Genomic DNA, 25508 nt, shown 5'->3' with positions numbered 1-25508 from the left:
GATTCTGACTCGTAACGACCCAATAGGACAGACTAGAACTGCCCCATAGAGTTTTGAAGGAGTGTCTGGTTGATCTGAACTGCCGACCTTTTGGTTAGCAGCCATAGCACTTAACCACTATACCACCAGGGTTTCCTTCTAGGTCCTTAGTGGAGGGAATTAATTACTCATCTTCATTTCTCCATTACACTGCATAGAAAATTTTGCTACTTAAGAATCTGTGATAAATATTAAAAAAGTAAACAAAAACAAAAATAAATAAATTAAAAAAAAAAAAAAAGAGAATCTGTAATAATTTGGATAGAAGCCAGAATGGTTTATCTTTACATTATGAAAAGATTTATATTTACATTATGAAAAATTCATTTTCTAAGGAAATGAAAGGAATAAATAACATTGCAGGGGCCTTTTATTTATTTATTTTTATTGTGCTTTAAGTGAAAGTTTACAAATCAAGTCAGTCCCTCATACAAAAATTTACACACACCTTGCTATGTACTCATAGCTGCTCTCCCCCTGAGACAGCACACTCTTCCTCTCCACTCTGTATTCCCTGTGTCCATTCAACCTGTTCCTGTTCCCACTGCCTTCTCATCTTGCTTCCAGACAGAAGTTTTCTGTCTTATAGTCCAGTCAAATCCCTGTCTGAAGAGTTGGTTTTGGGAATGGTTCCACTCTAGGACTAACAAAGGGTGTGGGGACCATGACCTCAGGATTCTTCTAGTCTCAGTCAGACCAATAAGTCTGATCTTTTTACGAGAACTTGAGATCTGCATCCCACTGTTCTCCTGCTCCATCTGGGACTCTCTGTTGTGTTCCCTGTCAGGGCAGTCATTGCTGGTAGCCGGGCGCCATCAAGTTCTTCCGGTCTCAAGCTGATGTAGTCTCTGGTTTATGTGGCTCTTTCTGTCTCTTGGGCTCATCTTTACCATACTTCTTTGTTGTTCTTCATTCCCCATTTCTCCAGGTGGGTTGAGACCAACTGATGCATCTTAGATGGGCGCTTGCTAGCATTTAAGACCCCAGACACCACTCACCAAAGTGGGATGCAGAATGTTTTCTTAATATATTTTGTTATGCCAGTTGACATACATGTCTGCAGGGGATTTCTTAATGAGGGCCTATTTCACATGTTTTAAGAACAATAATTGATATATAATTTACATTATTTATAAGCCACTGAAGGTCTTTTCTTACTGTATATCCTCTAAGCCTATTTTAGACAAAATATTTTAGTATACTTGTATGACTGCATATATTGATTTTTAGGAGCTCCCAGTTATCTGGTTCTTATCTGCATTTTTAGTAATGTTTTGCATACTGTTTATGCCATGTATTAGGGCTCCTAACGTTGTCCCTATTTTTCCTTCCATGATCTTTATCGTTTTAGATTTTATGTTTAGGTCTTTGATCCATGTTGAGTTTGTTTTCGTGCATGGTGTGAGGTATGGGTCTTGATTCATTTTTTTGCAGATGGATATCCAGTTATGCCAGCACCATTTGTTAAAAAGACTGTCTTTTCCCCAATTAACTGACTTTGGGCCTTTGTCAAATACAGCCACTCATATGTGGATGGATTTATGCCTGGATTCTCAATTCTTTTCCATTGGTCTATGTATCTGTTGTTGTTTTGACTATTTTGACTGTTTCGACTATTGTGGCAGTATAATAGGTTCTAAAATCAGGTACAGTGAGGCCTCCCACTTTGTTCTTCTTTTTCAGTAATGCTTTACTTATGCAGGGTCTCTTGCCCTTCCATATGAAGTTGGTGATTTGTTTCTCCATCTCATTAAAAAATGTCATTGGAATTTGGATTGGAATTGCATTGTATCTATAGATGGCTTTCGGTAGAACAGCCATTTTTACAAAGTTAAGTCTTCCTATCCATGAGCAAGGTATGTTTTTCCACTTATGTAGGTCTCTTTTGTTTTCTTTATCCATGAGCAAGGTATGTTTTTCCACTTATGTAGGTCTCTTTTGTTTTCTTTCAGTAGTCTCTTGTAGTTTTCTTTGTATAGGTCTTTTACATCTCTGGTAAGATTTATTCCTAAGTATTTTATCTTCTTGGGAGCTATTGTAAATGGTATTGATTTGGCGATTTCTTCTTCGATGTTCTTTTTGTCGGTATAGAGGAATCCAACTGATTTTTGTATGTTTATCTTGTATCCTGATACTCTGACTGCATACACTGAAAGATTTAAAAACTATTGTTTATTCCAAACAGCTCTACATGTCCAATTTGCATTAATTTAGACTAGCTTTCACCGTGGAGAATAAACTTTATAACTAGCATATGGAAAAACATTTCATGCAGATGGAATAGCATGCACAAGAGCAATGGAATGGGATCAGGTAAAATAGTAAGTCTGAGGAACTGAATGACCAGTGCAGCTGATACACAGTGAAACTGGAAAGTAGGCAAGGCTAGACAGCCAGGGCTTGTTGGACAGTTTGAGGATTTTTGTCTTTATCCTGAGAGCAATGAGAAACCAGTAAAAGGTGGAATTGGGATGTGTGTTATATATATGCGTGTGCATGTGAGATATCATGAAATATATATTGTGGAAACAAGCCTCGGGTTCTTTTATACTTATGTTCATGTCAAACTAGTTCAAGTTGAAGCTACAAATTTGGATTACCTTTCTCTGGCTTCCCACATGGCTGCCTTCCTTTACAGAATTCTGATTTAATATTAATCACTGACCTAAGAAATGTCCATGTGTGAAATATCTGCCTTTAAGTAAAACTGTTATTGAAGATAATGTCCATTATACTATTCAATGTCCCTTTTAATAAGATCTGTGAATAAACTCCTTTCAATTTAGAACTGGGATAAAGTTGATCTTTCCTGAAAAAGTGAAACAATTGCCACTTAATTTGTATTAAAAACTATGTAATCCATTAAATTTATCTTTTTGCCTTGATTGTCAGGAAACCTAAAGATCCCTGGGTGGAGCAAAAAGTTTGCACTTAACTACTAACCTAAATGTTGAGGGTTTGAACCCACCCAGTGGTGCCACAGAAGACAGGTCTGACCATCTACGTCTGTGAAGACTACAGCCAAAAAAAGCCTGTGAAACAGTTCTACTCTGTAACACATGGGGTCGCCGTGAGTCGGAATCAACTTGAAGGCAATGGGTTTGTTTGTCTTTTTGGTCAGGAAACCCAGAGCTTAGTTTTATGCTCAATTACTCTGCTTTGATCCTCTAACATAATTGTTTTCTCATTTATTACTGGCTCTGAATTTTTTATCCTCAGTAAATAATTTTACTGAGTATCCCAATGTCTGTTAAGGCATCAGAGTTATGAAGGATAATCCCTGGCATCTCAGAGAGAAGGCCATAGGGGCTGCCATGAGCATATGACTTTGGTAGGAGTGGGGGCAGTGATGAGAGTGATGAGAGTGGAGAACGTGGGGGTTGGGGGGTTGTTACTTGATAATGTATCTGGAAGCACAGAGACCAGAATTCCCACTAATGAAAGGCAGGTATTTTCTGCCACTTTGCCTCATGTAAAATGCATATGGTTGATTTTCACTTTTGACTCAATCTGATAAATTTTGTCTTTTCACAGGAGTGTTTATACCATTTTTATCCGTTTAATAATTATTTCTACTCTTGACCTGTTTTAAGATTTCCATTTTTTAAATTTCCTTTATTTCATCTCTCCTTATAAATGAACAGCATTCTTCCTTTTTTTGTCTTCAATTTTTTGAAAATTATATATCCAATCTCTAATTTCATTACTGGTTATTTTTAAGGGGGAGCCCTGGTGGCACAGTTATTAAAGCGTTCGGCTGCCAACCAAACGGTTGGTGGTTTGAACCCACCAGCTGCTCTGCAGAAGAAAGATGCTTCTGTAAAGTCTGCTTCTGTAAAGACTTAGAGCCTTGAAAACCCTAGAGGGCAGTTCTATTCTGTTCTATAGAGTCCCTATGAATTCGAATTGATTCCACAGCAGTGGATTTGGTTTGGGTTTGGGTATTTCTAAGTTTTTTCAAAAGTCTATATTTTTATAAGGGGGAACTTAGCACACTTTTTTTCCTTGAATGTTCTTCCTACCCCCAACTTTTACGGCTCATAGTACAAAAATTATTATAGAATGTAAAAAAATAAGAAAGATAATTTAATATTTTTTAAAAAGCTATTTGATATTCACATTAGATGCTATCATATTAAAACCATTACACAGAAATCCATATGTTTAACTTGTTTCTTGAGTTCTTAATTTTGTTTCATCTTGGTTTGAATACATCAAGTCACTTTTTCAAGAGAGTTACATGGGTGGTGGTTTTCTGGGCTCTTTCATTTATGAGAATATCTTTCTATTTCTTTCATATGTGAATAATTGTCTGCTTTAAAATTGGAGGGAATTTCTTTTTAGAGATTTACTAGGCTTCTATACGCTTATATACTCTTATTAAGGAGAAGTTTTTACTAGGCTTAGTTTTGCATACAATTCTCTATGAAGCCCAGACTCTAGCCTTTCTCCTAACACACTGGCATCTCTCAGTTAGGGCTTCAGGGAGAACTCACACTGGATCATTCAGCAAACTGTAAAAGCCTATAATACGTGGGATATTTGAAGAGGTAAGAAACCCGGGGGTGCCTGGAGAAAGGTGAGACATCTAGAAAGCCATGGGTTCCCAGCGTGGTACCACAGAGGACAACTTTATAATGTTATCTCTGTCTTCTGACTCCCCCTCTCCCAATACACACATACACACATACCCATATGTATGTGCACATATGTGTGTATATATTAATAGCAGCTGGTTATGAAGCAGAGTGTGCCAGATACTGTGCTAAGTGCTTTATAAACATTTTCGCATTTGATCTTCTCCAAAACTTTCTCAGTTAGATGTTGTAATAACTACTTTGTAGATCAGAAAACTGAAGCTTAGAACCTTGATGTTACTTGTTCAAGTGATACAGTAAGGAGGTGGCATAGGTTTTGAACCCAGATACCTGTGACACTGAGGCATAGGTTCTCATCCATGATGCTCTATCTAGGAGACCTTTAGAGCACTCTGAACTCCCTGGCTGAGTGGCATGTGGAAATAAGTTTCAGTGAATGGCCAAAGCAAGAGCAGTAGACCTGGCAGAGCAGAGGAGATGGGCTGATAGAGGCCCATATCCCTTTTTATAGCAAGTGGAGAAGAATCAGCCCATGGTCCCCACACCTACACCAAGTGGAGAAGAATCAGCCCATGGTACTGAAGCCAGGAATTGGAGAATAAGTCTGAGATTAAAATGTAGTCTCTCCATCTTCACTCCATCACTTAGGTTGTTTTATCCTACATAGGCATAGACAGAGGTTGTCAAATTATAGCCTGTGAGCCATATCTGGCCCTCTGCCTGTTTCTGTAAATAAAGTTTTATTGGAACACAGCCATGTCCATTCATTTATGTATTGTTTTTGGCTGCTTTTGTGCTACAATGGCAGAGTTGAGTAGTTGCAACAGAGACTATACGGTCTGCAAAACTTAAGCTATCTATTATCTTTACAGAAAAAGTTTGCTGACCCTGATGTTGAGGATTCATTGAGGAGCAGTACTCACCGTGAAGACTTTCTCAGGCTGGCCCCGTGCCCTCATATTTGTATCATGGATTAACTTCAGAATCATCCAAGCTTCATCATGTTTTCCAACCTAAGAAATATGAGTAGACAGTGAAGTGGTAAAAAGAAGAACTCTTATATTCCCTGGTTTTCCAATAACCATCTTATACCGTCAGGTCAAACAGAATGTAATTATGCAAATATGTTTAGGTATATCCCACTGGAATAAGCAGTCTGCTTGGATATCATTGAGTAAATTATCAGTTTAATGGATGTGTCTACAACAAGAAATTGCACCTTTAGACAGTAACAATTCATTTATAAAACATTAAGCCATGTCTTCCTCATTGAGTGAAAAATTACTTATTTAGGGAGAAACATTAGTGCTTTCTGGCCATGAGGCAGCTTGTTCATGTGCTGGCTGTTTAAAGCATGTTTCCATGAAACCCAGCCTTCCATGGTTTCATCTGAAACCAAACCCATTGCTGTCAAGTCAGTTCCGATTTATGGTAACCCTGTAGGACAGAGTAGAGCTGCCTCATAGGGTTTACAAGGAGTGGCTGGTGGATTTGAACTGCTGAGCATTTGATTAGCAGCCAAGCTCTTAAACACTGTGCCGCCAGGGCTCCAAGAATAGGATCATGAAATGTACCTACCAAAGAGGCAAACATACTTTCCTAGAATTAACGAGGAATTCTTTCCAATGTATGTGGGTTACTTGAGTATTTGTAATAACAAGCATTACCTCCAACAAGAACCGTGGGCTTTCAGGCATGAATGTGAGGGCCACCACAGCAGAGACACAGGGGAGAGCACAGACGATCACGAACACACGCCAGCTGTGGAACTGGTAGGCCGACCCCATGCTGAAGCTCCATCCTGGAAAAGGAGGGCAGGAAGAGTGAGGAAGAGCTCTTCTCAGACTGCCTATTGGGAAATGAGGTCTCCACAGTCACTGTCTTAATATCTACAGAAGAATGAGCTGACCTGGGCATCAGCCACAGTGACCAGCTCAACTTTACAAAGCAGAGTTGAAAAGGAAGGTGCTTGAAACCAAAGAGATCAGGCCCTGAGTAGCAGGGTGCATATGTGTTCACATACAACCAAATTCCAAAGTCAAAGACAAATTAATTTGGGATAGTGCTTTTTTCTAATAGATCATCTTCTATTTGTTCCTCCACCTCTTTCTCCACATGGCTGTGTGCCAGGAAACTGACTTCTTGGACTGTGTCAACTGAGCTCCCTTGCTCAGTGGCTTCCAATTGTGTTTGAATAAAGGAAGCACTGGTTGGAGAACAAAAGGTGGGAGGAGGGGTAGAGATGCTTATTTCCCTTGCCTCCCTTCTCCCTTCCCCCCAGTTGGGTGGAGGTTTGACAGTGAGTGTATTCACCCCCAGGTTTTCTCCTAAGGCCACAGCTCTTGTCAGATTCTGGCAATCCCTCCCTTCTCCTGCCTTTAGAGGCATTGGGGGTGGGGTACGGAATGCCTTCCTGCCACTAACTCCAAGTTGCTTTTTCATTCCTCATTGGCTTCTCTTAATCCTTCTCACATCTTTGTAAATGTTGTTAAGTGCTGTCAAGTTGGCCCCAGACTCATAGTGACCCTACGTACAACAGAATAAAATGCTGCCTGATCCTGCGCCATCTTCTTGATCAGCTGCAGATTTCATTGGCTGATTTCTGGAAGTAGATCACCAGGCCTTTCTTCCTAGTCCATCTCAGTCTGGAAACTTGTTCAGCATCATAGCAACACACACGCCTCCACTGACAGATGAGTGGCTGTGCATGAAGTGCATCGGCCAGAAACAGAGCCTGGGTCTCCTACGTGGAAGGTGAGAGTCCTACCGCTGAGCCCTCTATGCCTCATTCTTTGTAAATAGTTCCTTTATTAAACTCTTCTCAATGGCCTTTTTTGAGGGTATCATCAATGTCTTGCTAGTGCCCTGACCAGTAAAATTATTAAGAATTGACAGTTGTTATATCTTTCCACTTACACATACAACAGACCAAGAGAATTTAAAATTTCTAAACGGTACTTTTATTATAATAAAAACAAGCATATGGGGATCCAAAGAGAAATCCCTGCAAGAACTGAAAGGAAGTCATCATTTGAATGAATATAAAATGGTGGAAAGCAAAATTCAAACACGGCTCCAAATGAGAAATAATGAGGCATATCAAATCTAATTGAAAACAGAAGACATTTATAGAAGCATAGATGAATTACATGAGGGGAAATCTTATTTTATAGGGCTTTTTATGAACAAAAGTCAGGTAGTCTAAATCCCACCCCCAGGGAGAGTAGCATTTAATTATTGGTTGTTTACACAGGAGCCAACTGAGATTCTGTTAGGTCATCTATGGAGGTGACATAATTTCCTCAAGGCCACAGAACTACACCAGAATTCAGGGCAGAAGCTCCTACACCGACACATGGCTTGAAATGCATGCCAAATGATGTAAACATCAATGACATGCTATATCAATCTTAGATTAATAAATATATTATGGACATTTAATATATGAGGATTATGTGGATCACGAAATTAAGAAAACTGTAAACCTTAGGAGGGGATGGTTAATCTCAATGTTCCAAAGTCTCACGTATCTAAAAAGTAGAAGAAATCCTATGACAGAACAAAGAAAACATACCTTGTTCACTTCACACTTGATCTTAGAGCTTACTATAAAGAACTTCTTTTTAAAGTGCTCTCAATCTGATTATTTTAAGAACTGGGTAAAAAATAAAAGCCTTGGTTGGATAAGCTAAGCAAATGCAATGTTTGAAAATACAACAGCACATTCCATAATTGAAATTAGGTAAGACCTAAAGTATAGGGATAAAGAGGAAAGACGAGAGAGAAAGGTCTCTGGTGTTTCTGTTAAAATAATTAGTTCGGAAGGCATAGTTTTACAAACTAAAACAGGATGAAGTACTCAGCCAAGAAGAAAGTCACACGGCAGTGGATAGAGTAGGACACTCCTTGTGGTAGCAGAAAAATGCCCTCTCTCCATAATATGTCCACATTCTAATCCCTAGAACTTGTGAATATGATACCTTACATGGCAAAACGGACTTTGAAGATGTGCCTAAGCTAAGGATCTTGAGATAAAGAGACGATTCCGATTATCTGAACGGGCCCAAAGTAAGCACAAAGGTCTTTATGAGGGAAAGAGGGAGGCTGGAGAGTCAGAGTGAGAGGGGCTGTGAATATGGAACCAGAGATCAGAGACGAGAGAGATTTGAGGACGCTATGCTGCTGGCTTTGAAGAGAGAGGAAGGGGCCATGAAACAAGGAATGTGGACAGCCTCTAGAAGCTAGAAAAGGCAGGGAAATGTATTCTCCCCGCCAAGTCTCCAGAAGGAACACAGCCTTGCCAACATATTTTAGACTCCCACCAGCCGCTCTGTGGGAGAAAGATGTGGCAGTCTGCTTCTATAAAGATTTCAGCCTTGGAAACCCTATGGGGCAGTCCTATTCCGTCCTATAGGGTCTCTATGATGCCAAATCGACTCGATGGCAGTAGGTTTGATCTCCAGAGCTATAAGAGAAAAAATTTGTGTTGTTTAAGCCATAACTTGTGGTAATTTGTTACAGTAGCAATAAGAAACTGATACACTTCTCTTTGTGCTCATAGCTCTATCACTATCTTGATTGATATAAATTAGGTTGGAAAATCTTAGCACTTCTCTATGCAACCTCTGGCTCCTGCTTTTGCTCAGATGTCTTGGAGAGGATTTCCAGATGCCTCTCCAAAGACTTCAGGGCTCCCTCTTGACAGCTGGTCTTAGGAATGCTGCCCTTCACTCTTCTTGAACATCTCATCAGTGGGTTGAGAGACTGATGGCAATGTGATTGCAGTTTAGCAGTTCCCAGCGTGTAGAGGAAACTGGACTACAGACACAAGCTAAACACAGAAGAGTACAGCTCTGCTTGGTTTAAAATGTAGAGTTTCTTCAGGTATAGATTCTTTTGTCCAGCAGCTAAAGTTTAGGATATCAGTTGCTATTCAGGTCCTTCTCTATTTGGTTTGCTATGGAGTCTATCTTCTTGTCCCTTGCTTGGTGTGTATGCGCGTATGCAGTCAGATCATTAAATCTGGTCTTTTTACGAGAATTTGAGGCCGGCATCCTACTGCTCTCCTGCTCCTTCGGGGGTTCTCTGTTGTGTTCCCTGTCAGGGCAGTCATTGGTGGTAGCTGGGCACCATCTAATTCTTCTGGTCTCAGGCTGATGTAGTCTCTGGTTTATGTGACTCTTTCTGTTTCGTGGGCTCATAATCACCTTGTGTCTTTGGTGTTTTTGTCTCTCTTTAAATCACCAGACCACCCCCTTCTTGCACTTGATCCTATTGCCTATTTTTTTTGAGAAATAAACACAAGGAACTACACATCTTCCATCTTCTCATTCCTAAATCTACCCACCACCTATACCTTTCTCTCTCTCTGCCTTCCCTGTGATTACAATCTGTGAACTGTCCATGCTTTAATTGAAGGCCACTGTCATAGATTGAATTGAGTGCCCTCAAAATATGTGTCAACTTGATTGGGCCATGATTCCCAGTATTGTGTGGTTGTCCTCCATTTTGTGATTTTCCTATATGTTAGAAATCATAATCTCTGGCTGTGGTTAAAGAGGATTAGGATGGGATATAACACCCTTGCTCAGGTCACATCCCTGATCCAATGTAAAGGGAGTTTCCCTGGGGTGTGGCCTGCACCACCTTTTTTACAAGAGATAAAAGCAAAAGGAGGCAAGCAGAGAGTTGAGGACCTTATGCCACCAAGAAAGTGGTGCCAGGAGCAGAACATATCCTTTGGATCCAGGGTTCCTGGGTGGAGAAGCTCCTAGTCCAGGGGAAGATTGATGAGAAGGACCTTCCTCCAGAGCCCACAGAGGCAGAAAGCCTTCCCCTGGAGCTGATGCCCTGAATTTGGACTTCCGGCCTAATTTCTCTTTGTTAAACCCATCCACTGTTATACCAGCACTAGATGACTAAGACACCAACCTTTCCACTTGGGTTCTGGATTCCACCTTCTGTCTCAAGGACATGTTGTCGCTGTTGTTAGGTGTCATCAAGTCAGTTCTGACTCATAGTGACCCTATATACAACAGAATGAAACACTGCCTGGTACTGTGCCATGCTTACAAACTTTGTTATGCTTGAGTCCATTGTTGCAGCCACTGTGTCAATCCACCTCATTAAGGGTCTTCTTCTTTTCTATTGACCCTGTACTTTACCAAGTGCGATGTCCTTTCTCAAGAACTGATCTATCATGACAACATGTTCAAAGTATATAAGACGAAGTCTCGCCATCCTCGCTTCCAAGGAGCATTCTGGTTGTACTTCCTCCAAGACAGATTTGTTTGTTCTTTTGGCAGTCCGTGGTATATTCAATATTCTTCACCAACACAATTCAAAGGCGTCAGTTCTTCTTCGGTCTTCCTTATTCACTGTCCAGCTTTCGCATGCATATGATGCAATTGAAAATATAATGGCTTCAGTCAGGTGCACCCTAATCTTCAAGGGGACATCTTGCTTTTCAACACCTTAAAGAGGTCCTTTGCAGCAGATCTGCCCAATGCAATGCATCTTTTGATTTCTTGACTGCTGCTTCCGTGGCTGTTGATTGCGGATCCAAGTAAAAGGAAATCCTTGACAACTTCAATCTTTTCTCCATTTACCATGATGTTGCTTATTAGTCCAGTCGTGAGGATATTTGTTTTATTTATGCTGAAGTGTAATCCATACTGAAGGCTGTGGTCTTTGATCTTTATCAGTAAGTGCTTTAAGTCCTCTTAACTTCCAGCAAGCAAAGTTGTGTCATCTGCATATCTCAGGCCCTTAATGAGTCTTCCTCCAATCCTGATGCCCTGTTCTTCCTCATATAGTCCAGCTTCTCAGACTACTTGCTCAGCATACAGACTGAATAAGTATGGTGAAAGCATACAACCCTGACGCACACCCTTCCTGACTTTAAACCACGCAGTATTCCCTTGTTCTGGCTGAACAACTGCCTCTTGATCTATGTACAGTTCCTCATGAGCACAATTAAGTGTTCTGGAATTTCCATTCTTCGCAGTGTTATCCATAGTTTGTTATGATCCGCACAGTCGAATGCCTTTGCATAGTCAGTAAAACACAGGTGAACATCCTTCTGGTATTCTCTGCTTTCAGCCAGGATCCATCTCACATCAGCAATGATATTCCTGGTTCCACGTCTTCCTTTGAATCTTGCCTGAATTTCTGGCAGCTTCCCATCGATATACGGCTGCACCCACTTTTGAATGATCTTTGGGAAAATTTTGCTTGCATGTGGTGTTAATGATATTGTTTGATAATTTCCACATTCGGTTGGATCACTTTCTTGGGAATAGGCATAAACATGGATCTTTTCCACTTGGCTGGCCAGGTAGTTGTCTTCCAAATTTCTTGGCATAGATGAGTGAGCACTTCCAGCACTGCATCCATTTGTTGAAATATCTCAACTGATCTTCTCTCAATTCCTGGAGCCCTGTTTTTTGCCAATGCCTTCAGTGCAGCTTGGACTTCTTCTTTCAGTCTGTTGGTTCCTGATCATATGTTACCTCTTGAAATGGTTGAACATCCACCAATTCTTTTTGGTATAATGACTCTGTGTATTCCTGCCATCTTCTTTTGATGCTTCCTGTGTCATTTAATATTATCCCCCTAGAACGCTTCACTATTGCAACTTGAGGCTTGCATTTTTTCTTCATTTCAGCTTGAGAAATGACCGAGTGTGTTCTTCCCTTTTGGTTTTCTATCTCCAGGTCTTTGCACATGTCATCATAATACCTTACTTTGTCTTCTCAAGCCGCCCTTTGAAATCTTCTGTTTAGCTCTTTTACTTCATCATTTCTTCCTTTTGCTTTAGCCTCTCAATGTTCAAAAGCAAATTTCAGAGTATCTTCTGACACCCATTTTGAACTTTTCTTTCCTGTCTTTTTAATGACCACTTGCTTTCTTCATGTATGATGTCCTTGATATCATTCCACAACTCATCTGGTCTTTGGTCTTTAGTGTTCAACGCATCGATTCTATTTTTGACATGGTCTCTAAATTCAGGTGGGATACACTCAAGGTCATACTTTGGCTCTCGTGGACTTGTTCTAATTTTCTTCAGTTTCAACTTGAACTGCACATGAGCAATTGATGGTCTGTTCCACAGTCGGCCCCTGGCCTTGTTCTGACTGACGATATTGAGCTTTCTGATCATCTCTTTCCACAGATGTAGGCAATTTGATTTTTGTGTATTCCATCTGGCAGGGTCCACATGTATATAGTCGCTGTTTATGTTGGTGAAAAAGGTATTTGCAATGAAAAAGTCATTTGTCTTGAAAAATTCTATCATGTGATCTCTGGCATCATTTCTATCATCAACGCCATATTTTCCAACTACTGATCCTTCTTCTTTGTTTCCCACTTTTGCATTCCAATCACCAGTAATTATCAATGCATTCTGATAGTATGCTTGATCAAATTCAGACTGCAGAAGCTGGCAAAAATCTTCAGTTTCTCCATGTTTGGCCTTAGTGGTTGGTGTGTAAATTTGAATAATAGCAGTATAAACTGGTCTTCCTTGTAGGCATATGGATATTATCCTATCAAGGACAGAGTTATACTTCAGGATAGACCTTGAAATGTTCTTTTTGATGATGAATGCAATGCCATTCCTCTTCAAGTCGTCAGAGTGGACCATATGATTGTCTGATTCAAAATGGCCAATACCATAGCCTGTAATTATCTATCCATCATTTCCAACCCCATTATCATTTTCTCTCACTTTACTGGAAAAAACCCTGCCTTGACCCCAGCATGCCTCTCCAGTTACTCCTCTGTTCCCCTTCACAGCAAAACTTCTAAAAGAATGGTCTATAGCAACTGTCTCCACTTTCACACCTACTATGCTCGCACCAAACAAGCTTCTGTCCCTGTAACTTCACAGAAACATTGCTAGTCAAGGTCACCCTCTTGTCAAATCTAAAGGTCACTTCTCTATCATCTTACTTGAACTCTAAATCAGTCCATATAGTTGACCATTCCCATCTTTTGGAAAAACTCCTTTGTTTCTCTTGGCCCTCCCATCACCTAATGTGCTAGTTTTCTTCCTACTTTACCAGCTTCCCTTCAGTTTCCTTGGCTGCCTCCACCTTTGATTCAACCCCATAAGCTGGCACAACCCAAGTCTTGGTCATCTGTCCTCTTTTCTGTCTACAGGTTCTTCCTAGGTGAACTCATATATTTCCGTGATTTTAAGTACCACCTACCTATGGCATTGACTTTGAAGTATGTCTTTTCTTTTCCCAGACCTCCAGAAACATATCTCTATTTGCTTACATATATCTTCATGGGGATAGCTAATAGGAATCTCAAAGCTATTGTGTCCAAAACAGACCTTTCAATTCCCTGCCCCATTACCAGTGAAAACTCTTGTTTCTCCCTCCATCTTCCCTGTTTCAGCAAATGACACAATGCCCCCATAACCAAACCTATTGCTGTTGAGTTGATTCTGACTTATAGCGACGCTACAGGACAGAGTAGAACTGCCCCACAGCATTTCCGAGGAGTGGCTGGTGGATTCAAACCTCTGACCTTTTGTTTAGCAGTGAAATGCTTAACCACTGCACCACCAGGGCTCTGACACAATGCCGGCAACCTGGATATTCAAGCTATAAACCAAGACCTCATCCCTAATTACTGTTTTTCCCTCTTTTCTCTCAATGTAGAACCCATCAGAAAGTCCCATCTCTAAAATACACCTCAATGCCATCCACTTCTCCCCATCTCCACGGCACCACACAGGTTCCAGCCAGCATCACCACTCCTGTGACCTTCGGCAACACCTCCTAGCTGGTGTCCCTGCCTTCCTTGGTTCTCCACAGTCCACTTCTCCAAAGTAGCCAGAGTTACCCTTTTAAAACATCTATAAGGGCACTTCACTCTGCTGTATGAAAGCCTCCAACAGCTCCCAATACATTTAGAATAAAATCCAACTGTCTCAGCACAGCCTCCAAGGCTTAAATAAACTGATTCCTACGTATATGTTTGAGCTCATCTGCTTCTACTGGTTCCTTGTTCACTAGGTCCAGTTCCACTGACCTGCTTCCAGCTCTCTGAACATAAGAAGCTCAACTCCATTTTAGAGGCTTTGTGTTATTTCCTTGAAAGCCCAGCCATGCATTTGAAAGGATGTTTGTTGTATTTTAGCCTTTTATTTAAAAAAAATGAGTTCTAAAGTGAGAGACTTTTTCAGGATATCTAGTCCTCAATGAGTTCCCCTTAGGATCTTTGCATTTGATATTTTCCTATCTGGATTGCTGCCTGAATATTTGTATGCATGGCTGTTTCCTTTGTACCTTCTAGGACTCAGTTTAAGGTTACCTTCTCAGAGGCCCAAACACTAAATTCCACTCTCTAGTGCCTAAAAAGAAAAACAAAACAGTTGCTGTCGAGTCAATTCCGGCTCACGGTGGCCCCATGTGTGTCAGAACAGAACTGTGCTCCACAGAGTTTTCAATGGCTGATTGTTTTGGAAGTAGATCATCAGCCTGCTCTTCCAAAATACCTCTGGGTGGACTTGAACCTCCAACTTTTTGCTTAGTAGGGAGCATGTTAACCATTTGTACCACCCTAGGAACTCCCTCTGGTACCTAGGGCTGTTATCATTGTCTTCACAGCACTTATTGCTATCTAAAAGTGTCCTACTCATTTATTTGTTTACACGTTATTATCTATGTCCCCACCCCACTTCCTCTGACTGCCATGACAGCAGAAATCCTGCTTTTCTTACTTACCAATAAATCCCCAGTACCTACAGCAAGTCCTGGCCCACTGGAAGTGCTCTTTAGGTGTTTGTTGAATGAATACAAAGATACATATACACAAACTGTGTGTTTATGTGTATACATGAGCATGTGCAAAATCATTGCAAGGCAGTTGATACCCAGGCTTTCTTTTAAATTTTTTTAAAAATTTTATATTAAATAGCAAAACAACTTTTAGTTTTAAAAATTAAATTTGTAACTTATATACAGTATTGTTTTTTAAGTTATTCAGCTCTATGAGTTTGACAAATGTCCAGAATCATGTAACCACCACCATCATCAGGCTATAGAACAGTTCCATCACTCCAAAGCCTTCCCTCCTGCTGTACCAGGAAGTCTTCTCACAAGAGTCCTAGCCAAGTTTCTTTTCTGATTTGAGCCCATGAATAAAGAAGGCAAAGTCTTACATTCCTAAGGTCAGAGTTAGAGATACAATTAAAATCAACACTTAAGAAGTAGATGAGATCAGCCAGGACTGATTGTACCACAGCCCGATCTCCACCCCTTTCCCACTAAATTAGGACCTTTTGGCTGGGAGAGAGGGAGCCCTAGGAAGGCATTTCTATATTATTCTCCTCTTGGATGAGCCCTATGGGCGGGTTACACACTGAAGGGTGTATACTGTGGCCTGGAGAGGGGTAGGCACAGTGAGGGACTTGAGAAATAGCCCCTCAGAAACTTTGTAAAACTAAAACACCAAAACCATAGAGGAGGAATGAGGGTCTAGGACAGTAAAAGAAAAACAAGGATAGAGTGACACTCCAAAAACCAAGAAGAAATAAGTTTGAAGAATGGAGCAATCAACATAATTTAAAAAAGTCTACCTTGCTTATTTCTAAAACTACTTACATGGCTTCCCCAAAAAATCAGTACAATAGATGCTTTGGATTGAATTGTGTCCCCTGGCCCAAAAATAACATTGAAGTTCTGCCCCTGGTACCTGTGAAAGTGATCTTGTTTGGAAATAGGGTCTTTGAAGATATTGTTAGTTAACATGAAGTCATATGGAAGTAAGGTGTGTCCTAATATCCTTATAAAAGAGGAGAAGAGACAAAGAGAGAAAATGGCCACATGAAGATGCATCTACGAGCCAAGAAACAGCAAGGATTGCCAGCCATCACCAGAAGCTAAGACAGAACCATGGAACAGATTCTCTCTCAGAACATAGCTACTAGCCTCCATAACTGTGAGACAATAAATTTCTGTTCTTATAAGCGGAAAAAAAAAAAAAAAAAAACCAACTAAAGTAAAATACAACTCTCTGAATTAAAAACAAATAAAGGCATGAAGGAGCAAAGCTCTGACCGCCATCACTACTCAGCCATGAATTCTCAAGATCCCTCCGCAGCTCCATTTCAAGATGGCTTAAACTTGAGTTGGAGAGCTCCACAAAGCCCAAACCACAAACAGCAGGTAGTGGAGCCTTATGACATGGAGTGAAGGACAGGAATGTGAAGCCAAGCCACATTCCACTAGGAAAGTGAGTTGTTGCTTTAGGATACTTATCTGCACTTTGCAAAATGGATTCTCTTAAAAGAGTGCTTTACGTTGGCATCATGCCTTTTTGGTCTTAAGAAAAAAAAAAGATTCTTGCGTGGGTGAGGGTTCTAATTGTCCTTTGGACTTTGTTAAAATATTCATTAAAATGTCATACTATGGGATTTATCTACAGACAATGCAAATTCCATGCAAGGAAGGACTCAATTAGAGTATTACAGCAAGGAATTACTGCAGAGCACTAATCAGTGTGGCACTAATAAGAGTATTACGTGTCTTGCATAATAATCAAGGCCACTTACCAGCCCCAAGCTGATGTGTGTTCTGTGACTGCAGAAACCAGCTGCCACCGCAGCTGCCCAACTGCCTGAAATTGTTCAAGGTGACAAGGCAGAAGTATGTGACACATGTAAAAGAATAATGCTGGCTCTGTCCCTGGTGACCTGATAACTTCTTTATTGATCTATATTTAATTGTCAGTTATGTGACATTATCACTGAAACAGTCTTTGGTAAGAAAACATAGATTTTAGGTGTGGGACACAGATCCAATGTTCTAAAACAAATCCTTGAATATCATATGTGAGACCAATTTTTAATAGCTAAGAAGTGTATCACTTACCTGTATTTGTCTGTGGTCTCTAATCACAAAGAACATGGTTAACTAAAATTCTCTTTGGAAAAGTGCCTGAAAATCCTATTTTGTCAAGTGACCGACATGCCACTTCATCAGGTGAATTTCTGATTTCATCCCTGTGGAAATAAAATGTTATCCCCTCCACAGGTCGCTGTTTAAAACGTAAATACTACATAAGCAGCATGAAACATTCATCTGTGGCTAGACCCTCAGGCTGTCATTCATCTAGCATCATTTAGTGACTGCAGAGGACTTAACCAGGTGCAGCTGGACAGTCCCTGTGGCTGATACCTGCAGGGGTTTTCCACTTCCTTCTCAATTTGTGAAAAAAAAAAAAAAAAAAAGGGCGGCGTGGTGGTGGGTGGAGGTAGTGAAATAAGCGATGGTACAGTCATGCAATAGAACACTGTACAGTGCTATTGTGGAAGAATGAGGTAGATCTTTCCGAAATGACATGAAAATGTCCAAGTTACGTTGCTCAGTGAAAAACAGCTCTTTTCAGAGCCATGTAAACAGCAGTGATTTTATTTTGATATAAACATAAAACGTATCATTAAATATAGAAAACAAGTGGGGAGAAAAAGCACTGAACTATTTACCATGGTTACTCAGGGGAGTGGGTGGAAGCTACCAGGGGGCTTTCACTTTCTACATTATTTCTTTAATTTTTGAATTTTACACCACTTTTTAACATTATACTCCAAAAAATTTTTTAAAAGAGTTGCAAGCCTTACATTTTTGTGAGACACAAGCACTGATGGAAGAATAGAGAGGTGAAAGAAACTGGAATTGTAATTGTGACACTATTTAGAATCCATACACTTTTCTGAACTAAACTAATGTTAATTCTAATTGTGATGAAAAAACATGGACAGTACAGAAATCATTTATGGATACCAACGTGAAAGGGCCAGAGAATACCGTTGGTGGGAAACAGAACAATATTCACAGACCTTTAATCTTTTAATCCATAAACTGCCCCCCTCCCCAAAAAAAGACAAACCCGCTGCCGTCAAGTAGATTCCAACTCATAGCGACCCTATAACCCATAAAAACCCAAAACTCATTGACATCGAGTTGATCCTGACTCATAGCGACCCTATAAGACAGAGTAGAACTGCCCCATAGGGTTTCCAATGAGTGGCTGATGGATTCAAACTGCCCACCTTTTGGTTAGCAGGCAAGCTCTTAACCACTGCGCCACCAGGGCTCCCTATAACCCCAAACCCCTGCCATATCCTAATCTTGGATTCTCAGGGGTAGAGGCCAGCTGCTCCTTAGACCACAGTAGTGTGAGCACTGTTGGTAACAGTGATGTGCAAAGCAATCACGTTCAGAATAACTTGCAGGTATCTGGCCACGGCACATAATCCTGCCTTCAGGAAGTGAGAGCCAATTCAACCAGAACGATATATTCCAGGGAAAGAGTCCCAGGGTTAAATTCCAACTAACCGCAGTATCATGTCTCAAAGAGCAGGCCCAAGCAACAAGCTGGCCTTTCCTGTTAGTTTCCGTATTCCTGTTTTCAAGCTCTCTGTCCTGCCCTTTGAAATGTACAGAGCCAGAGGTCAACAGAGGAAGGAAGGCACATTACTCCGCTAGTTTCTGAGTCTGACTTCTGACCCTAACCACGCTCTCTAAGAAGCAAATTCCCTGGTGGCTTTTATAACTCACAAAATTCACGGGCTTATTTTTCAGGGTAATTGATTCCGGAACATCTTCTGCGAGTCCTCCAAATATGAAAAGAACAAACAAGGTGACCTTTCCAGAGAGAGTTCCTGGTGTGAGTCAAGCATGGTATTTCCCAGGCTCTTCTAAGAGAAATAATGAGTGTGAGTGTTCGAAAAAAGCTGATAACAGAAAATCTGCGTGTGTTTTAAACAAAGGCCCTTAGGGATTTTCTTTTGTAGGCAGACAATAATGAAGTATTAGTATATAATAATACAGGTCAATTAACATTTTATCAAAGATACTTTTATACAAATATATGCTATGAGTCGGAATCGACTCGATGGCAATGGGTTTTTTTTTTTAATGCCACTACAAGAGTATATAAACCCAGTGCACTGCCGCTGTGTTGATTCCGACTCATAGCAACCCTATAGGACAGAGCAGAACTGCTCCATAGAGTTGCCAAGGAGTGCCTGGTGGATTCGAACTGCCGACCTTTAAGTTAGTAGCTGTAGCACTTAACCATTACGCCACCAGGGTTTCCACAAGAATATATAGGATAGTCAAATTCTGATCATATACAAATGAAGCTTAGATCATAAATACACAAAAACCCAGTTTACTACTCTGTAGATGCACGTTATATATATTTATTATCTTAAAACCTATACAGGCACATGTTAACTTTCCTTCCATTTTACTCACATAGGTATTTATTTAAAATGAAATGTATATGTTTACAGATTTAAATTTACATATAAGCTCTTCTACAAGTTGATGCCCATGGATAAACAATAATAAATCAATTATGTTAATTTTGTGAACACATATAGTCTTTTTTTTTATAGTCTGGGGCATTGGTAGTTCAATGGTAGAATTCTTGTCTACCATGCGGGAGACCTGGGTTCATTTCCCAGGCAATCCTACTCATGTGCAGCCACCATTCATCTGACAGTGGAGGTTGGCATATGGCTATAATGCTGAATAGGTTTCAGTGAAGATTCCAGACTAAGACCAACTAGGAAGAAAGGGCTGGTGATCTAATTCTGAAAGTCAACCAATGGAAACATTATGGATCACAATGAAACATTGTCTAATTTCCAACTGATCAAGGCGATGGCACAGGACCAGGCAAAGTTTCATTCCATTGTGCATGGGATTGTCATGAGTCAGGGCAACTCAACAGTAGCCAACAACAACAATAGTCTTAGGAGGCTGAAAAGCAAATAAAACTCAATATTGGGAATTCTTACATTAGTTAGAACGCTAGTCTTATAGACCCTAAAGATCATTCCAGAGCTAAGATTCTCTCTGATTCTAAGATCTTGTGCCTTGATCCGATGAGGCCACATGAAAATCTCTCTTGAGTATAGATCCACGGTGAGAAATGGAACGCCTCCAAAGTTAAAGAAAAAAAAGGCACAAACAAAAAACTTGTAAACTGCAGTTAGTTATTCTGACACAAGAGGCCAAAGGTTGGAGTTTGACAAAATAATGTTGCCTATTTCTTTTTTATTTCATACACTAGTAACTCAGTCAATTTGCTTTCAAGGTAGCTATTCTTAAAGTACTTTTAAAAAAACAAAAATCAATGCTCCCAACAACTTCACAATACGTTCTATTTCAGATTAAGTTTGCTTTTTGCTGTTTACAGTCTCAGAAAAATCTTGCTCATGATCAACAAAAGCTCTCTGTCCATTCCCAAAAGATTTTTAGTGTTATGTCTAATAGAATCTATTCTTAGGTGAAAGAGTTTTTTTCCCTCAGGGAGGAGAGCGGAATAAGGAGTATTATGACAACAGGGTCCCCATGCTCTTTGCTGCTGATGCCCAAAGGTCACACTGTACACCTTCACTAACTGTTGACCTATCTAACCTGCTTGTCTCTTCTAGCCCCATTTGTTGCCCGTTGCTTCTGATCCAGAACAAGTCATTTAACATTTGACAAGTGAAACAGGTGCTTAGCTCATGACTCAGGCCCAAAACGACCCTTAGAGTTTTGTCACTTATGTCAAAGAAATTCCATCCTAACGGGCTAGGAAATACAGGCAACCACAATGATCTGGGAGCTCTAGTTTCTGGTCCTTGTGCTTCAAGCAAGGGGGTTCCACACCCTCCCTCCAAGTACTACATGTACTTTTATACGTAGTACACGTTGATTCTAAATCAGAGTGACCCCATGTGTTGCAGAATAGATCTGTGATCTACAGGGCTTTCAAGGCTGTGACCTTTTGGAAGTAGATCAGCAGGCCTGTCTCCTGAAGTACCTCTGTGTGGATTCAAACCTTTCAGTTAGCGGTAAGCGGCCATGAGTTTAACCTTTTGCGTCACCCAGGGTCTCTTACTCCAAGAAGAGCAGATAGGAATATGACTCTGGAGAGGTCCAATCTATTAGCTCCATAACCAGATATTGCTCACTTGTATCCAGTTTAACCCCACAGAGGAGGTCCTTCGGATCAGCTCTAGTTCCTGAAGCTTACTGTCACCAAATGCTTCCTAAAAGGCCCAGCTCAAGTGGTGAGACTCCACCTTCCTCAGAGCCTTCCGAACCAGAAATGTGCGACCCTTCCTTTATCCTTCCCACTCCCTAAATTCAGTCAATCACAGAGAAATGCCATTCTGTTTTCTGTATTGCACCTAAGCCCTTCTCCTCTCCACCCCTGCATTAGTCGAGGCCTTGTCATCTCTTGCCTGTATCCCCTAACAGGCAACGTGCATCTGACATGGATCTGTATGGCTGTACCCACTGCCGAAATGCTGAACTATGCCTGTCATGATTATCACCCTGTGCCCTGGAGCCTTGAACCTTTCCATGATCCAGCAAATCAAGGGTTAACACCTGGCCCAGCAGGGGGCCTCTAGGACTGGCTTCTTTTCTGACTGGTCAGTGCCCTGTGTTAAATGATTTTAATATCACCTCTCATTAATAGAGTTCCCAGATCCCAGGCCCAATCTATCTTCCATGCACCTTCCAGAAATCTTTCCATAATAGCAATCTGATAATGTCACTCACTTGGAAACCCTGGTGGCATAGTGGTTAAGTGCTACGGCTGCTAACCAAGGGGTCAGCAGTTCAAATCTGCCAAACGCTCCTTGGAAACTCTATGGGGCAGTTCTACTCTGTCCTATAGGGCTGCTATGAGTCGGCATCGACTCGACGGCACTGGGTTTTGGGTTAATATCACTCACTAGCTTAAAACATTTCAGCTGTCTTCCATTGTCCCTTCACAGTAGAGTCCAGATTCTTTAGTGTGGTCACAGGCCCTCCAAGACCTGGCTCCTGCCTATTTTTCTAGCCTCGTCCCTCATCAAGTCCCTCCCTCCACACTTTGCTACCACTGTGTAACATCTTTGCCATCCCCCTTGCTGACTTGGAGAACTACTAAACTTCAGTCTTCTATTAATCAAATAGGGAGGAGTATTGTTTTCAGATGCTGCTGAGCTGGTTCTGACTCATAGCAACCCTGTGTACAACAGAAGGAAACACTGCCTGGTCCTGTGCCATCACCATGATTGCTACTATACTTGAGACCATTGTTGTAACCACTGTGTCAATCCATCTCATCGCAGGTCTTCTTGTTCTCTGACCGTCCACTTTACCAAGCATGATGCCCTTCCCCAAGGACTGGTTTCTCCTGATAATGTCCAAATTATGTGAGACTAAGTCTTGCTATCCTCACTTCTCAAGAGCATTATGGCTGTATTTCTTTCAAGACAAATTTGTTCATTCTTCTGCCAACAACATAATTCAAAGGCATCAATTCTTCAGACTTCCTTATTTGTCCAGCTTTCACATGTATATGAGGCAATTGAAAATACCACAGCTTGGGTTAGGTGCACATTAGTTCTCAAAGTAACATCTTTGCTTTTGAACACTTTAAAGAGATCTTTTGCAGCTGCTTTTTTTTTTTTTTTTTGCTCAATATAATATGTCTTTTGATTTTTTGACTGTGGACCCAAGTAAATCGAAACCCTTGAAAACTTCAATATTTTCTCCATTTATCATAAGCAGCATCAGAGAGGAACATCCTCTGTAAATTCTTCCTGGACACATTAAAAGGTATTCGCTTCCTCCACCGAGCTATCTTGTATCCTATAAACCTCACAGCCCTTAGCATAGGACCTGACATAGAGAAAGACCACATTAGATAGTGATTAAGCCATTGCTGTCGAGTCAGTTGTGACTCATAGTGACCATACAGGACAGCGTAGAACTGCCCCATTAGGGTTTCCAAGGCTGTAAATCTTCATAGAAGCAGGCTGCCACATTCTTCTCCCGCAGAGCAGCTGGTGGGTTTGAACTCTTGACCTTTCATTGAATAGTGAAGCACTTTAACACTGCACCACCAGGGCTCCTTAGATAGTAATTAACCAAAAAAAACCAAACCCACTGCTGTCGAGTAGATTTCAACTCATAGAGACCCATAGGACAGAGGAGAAATGCTTCATAGGGCTTCCAAGGAGCAGCTGGTGGATTCAAACTGCTGATCTTTTGGTTAGGAGCCATAGCTTTTAACCACTGCTGCAAATCTGTTCCTTGAGGGCAGGGGACATGTCTTATTCATCTTTAGTCCAGTGCTTGCCAAAGAGTAATCACTCAACAAACGCTTATTTCATTAATCAATAAAGAACCTACTGTTGGATTCCTTTAAAATCAGAGTTCGGCTAGTACATTCAAAACTGACTTTTTTTGTGACGTATCTATTATGTTTCCTAGTTTCCAAATATATAGGGTTCTTTTTTTTTTTTGGTAACTGATTTCTAGCTTAATTTCATTGCGGTAAGAGCACGTGTTTGGTACGATTTAAGTTCTCTGAAATACGCTGGAACTTGCTTACAGCATGGTATGTGGTCCATTTCTGTAACATTCTGTATGTGCTCAAAAAGAATGTATATTTTACAGTTATTGGATACAATTTCTACATATGTTCATCAGGTCAAGTTTGTTGATAATGTTCAAATCTTCTATATGTCCTTACTGAGTTTTTTCTATGTGTTGCATCAAATTCTTTTTAATTGTATTCTGTGGAAAGGTTAGCCCAAATAACATAACCCATCACATCACTGGAAATCAACAGAAAACACTTATATTCCTTCGTCAACACACTTCGTGATAGCCTAGTGTTGGGCAGAGCTTATTATCATTGAGGAAGTGGTGGGCCCATGGCAGTGCGAGAGAGGGGGAAAAATACCTAAAATCATGATTACTTGAATTACCTCTGAGGACACAAAACAGAGTTGTTTAACTTCTAAAACCCTAGCGGTAAAAAAAAAGGCACCTTTTTGTTGAGTAGTACAACAGACCCATAAAACGCTTCAAATCTGCTCACCTGTACCCCAGTACAAATACATGCCCCCAAACTTTTCTGTAGTAACAGTCATTTTTATTACCTTGTTTCAACACGTTACTATGAACTTGTGACTTTTATTAAGTTGTAAATGATAAACAAAGGCTTACTAACAAGAATGAACCATGAAAACATCCACCCAGGCTTCGCTGGCGTGGTGAGTCTGGTTCCATTTTTTTCCTTCACTTCTGCTTTTCCTCACCTGAGCTTCTAATAACTCCCTGACAGCCAGATAGGAAGGAGGTTTCATTCTAGAGCAGTTCATGTATTTTCTCATAGACAAACTTCATACTTCCCACACACAAACTGAATTTCCTTTTGCGGGGGGAACCCATAATAAACTGATACGTAACTCTAAGGGACACATCTTAAAACATGTCTTTAAAGCACGCTTCACTCACATTGTTTGAATATCAAACTTTGGAGCCTCAATCAGTTAAATTGTTGGGAGAAACCCAATTCGCTTTTGCTCACCCCTGATTTATGACCCCACAGGAGACATACAAATGCTATTTCTCCTCCTCATGTTCCCTTTGTTTCAAAATGTCAGGCATCTACCCAGAGTTAAAGTTCACCTTTGCTCTCTGGAAAGGCTGACGCCTGAGGTCATTAATCTTGGCCCAGAAAAAAGTTCCCAGCTGCTCCGACCTGGAAACGATTGGTCCTGGTGTATCCTGGGAAAGGGCTTTTTAGGGCTATGGCGCCAGAAAAATCAATCCCAGAGTGACTGAGTCTGGGACTCATGCAGCAGTTTTTCAGTCAACGTCACCTTCTTTGGCTGCTACTTAGGAGGAATGATCTAATAACTCAGGGAGCCCACAGTGACAAAGCACCAGAAGGCAGGCGGATGGATGCCCCAGGCAGAGGCGGGAGTAAAACCGGCTTTGACTGGAATGCTAGTTTCCATCACTTGGAAATTCATGGGTGGCATCCTTTCCCCCCACAACAGCG

General features: G+C 40.8%; 1 protein-coding gene across 3 annotated transcripts in view; it reads right to left on the bottom strand.

Moving 5' to 3' along the window:
• The window catches only part of SV2C (synaptic vesicle glycoprotein 2C), a 265178-nt gene that overhangs the window by 42634 nt on the left and 197036 nt on the right, over positions 1 to 25508 (bottom strand). For all 3 annotated transcript variants that reach the window (XM_003408105.4, XM_064273297.1, XM_064273300.1), the window contains 2 exons: positions 6305 to 6438; positions 5561 to 5650 (listed from right to left, as the gene is read on the bottom strand). In XM_003408105.4, coding sequence (XP_003408153.1) covers positions 5561 to 5650; positions 6305 to 6438 — 224 coding nt within the window. The remainder of the gene's footprint in view (positions 1 to 5560; positions 5651 to 6304; positions 6439 to 25508) is intronic.

The sequence above is a fragment of the Loxodonta africana genome, chromosome 2 (genome assembly GCF_030014295.1).
Source record: "Loxodonta africana isolate mLoxAfr1 chromosome 2, mLoxAfr1.hap2, whole genome shotgun sequence".
NCBI lineage: Eukaryota > Metazoa > Chordata > Mammalia > Proboscidea > Elephantidae > Loxodonta > Loxodonta africana.
This window is presented reverse-complemented; position numbering and strand designations above follow the sequence as displayed.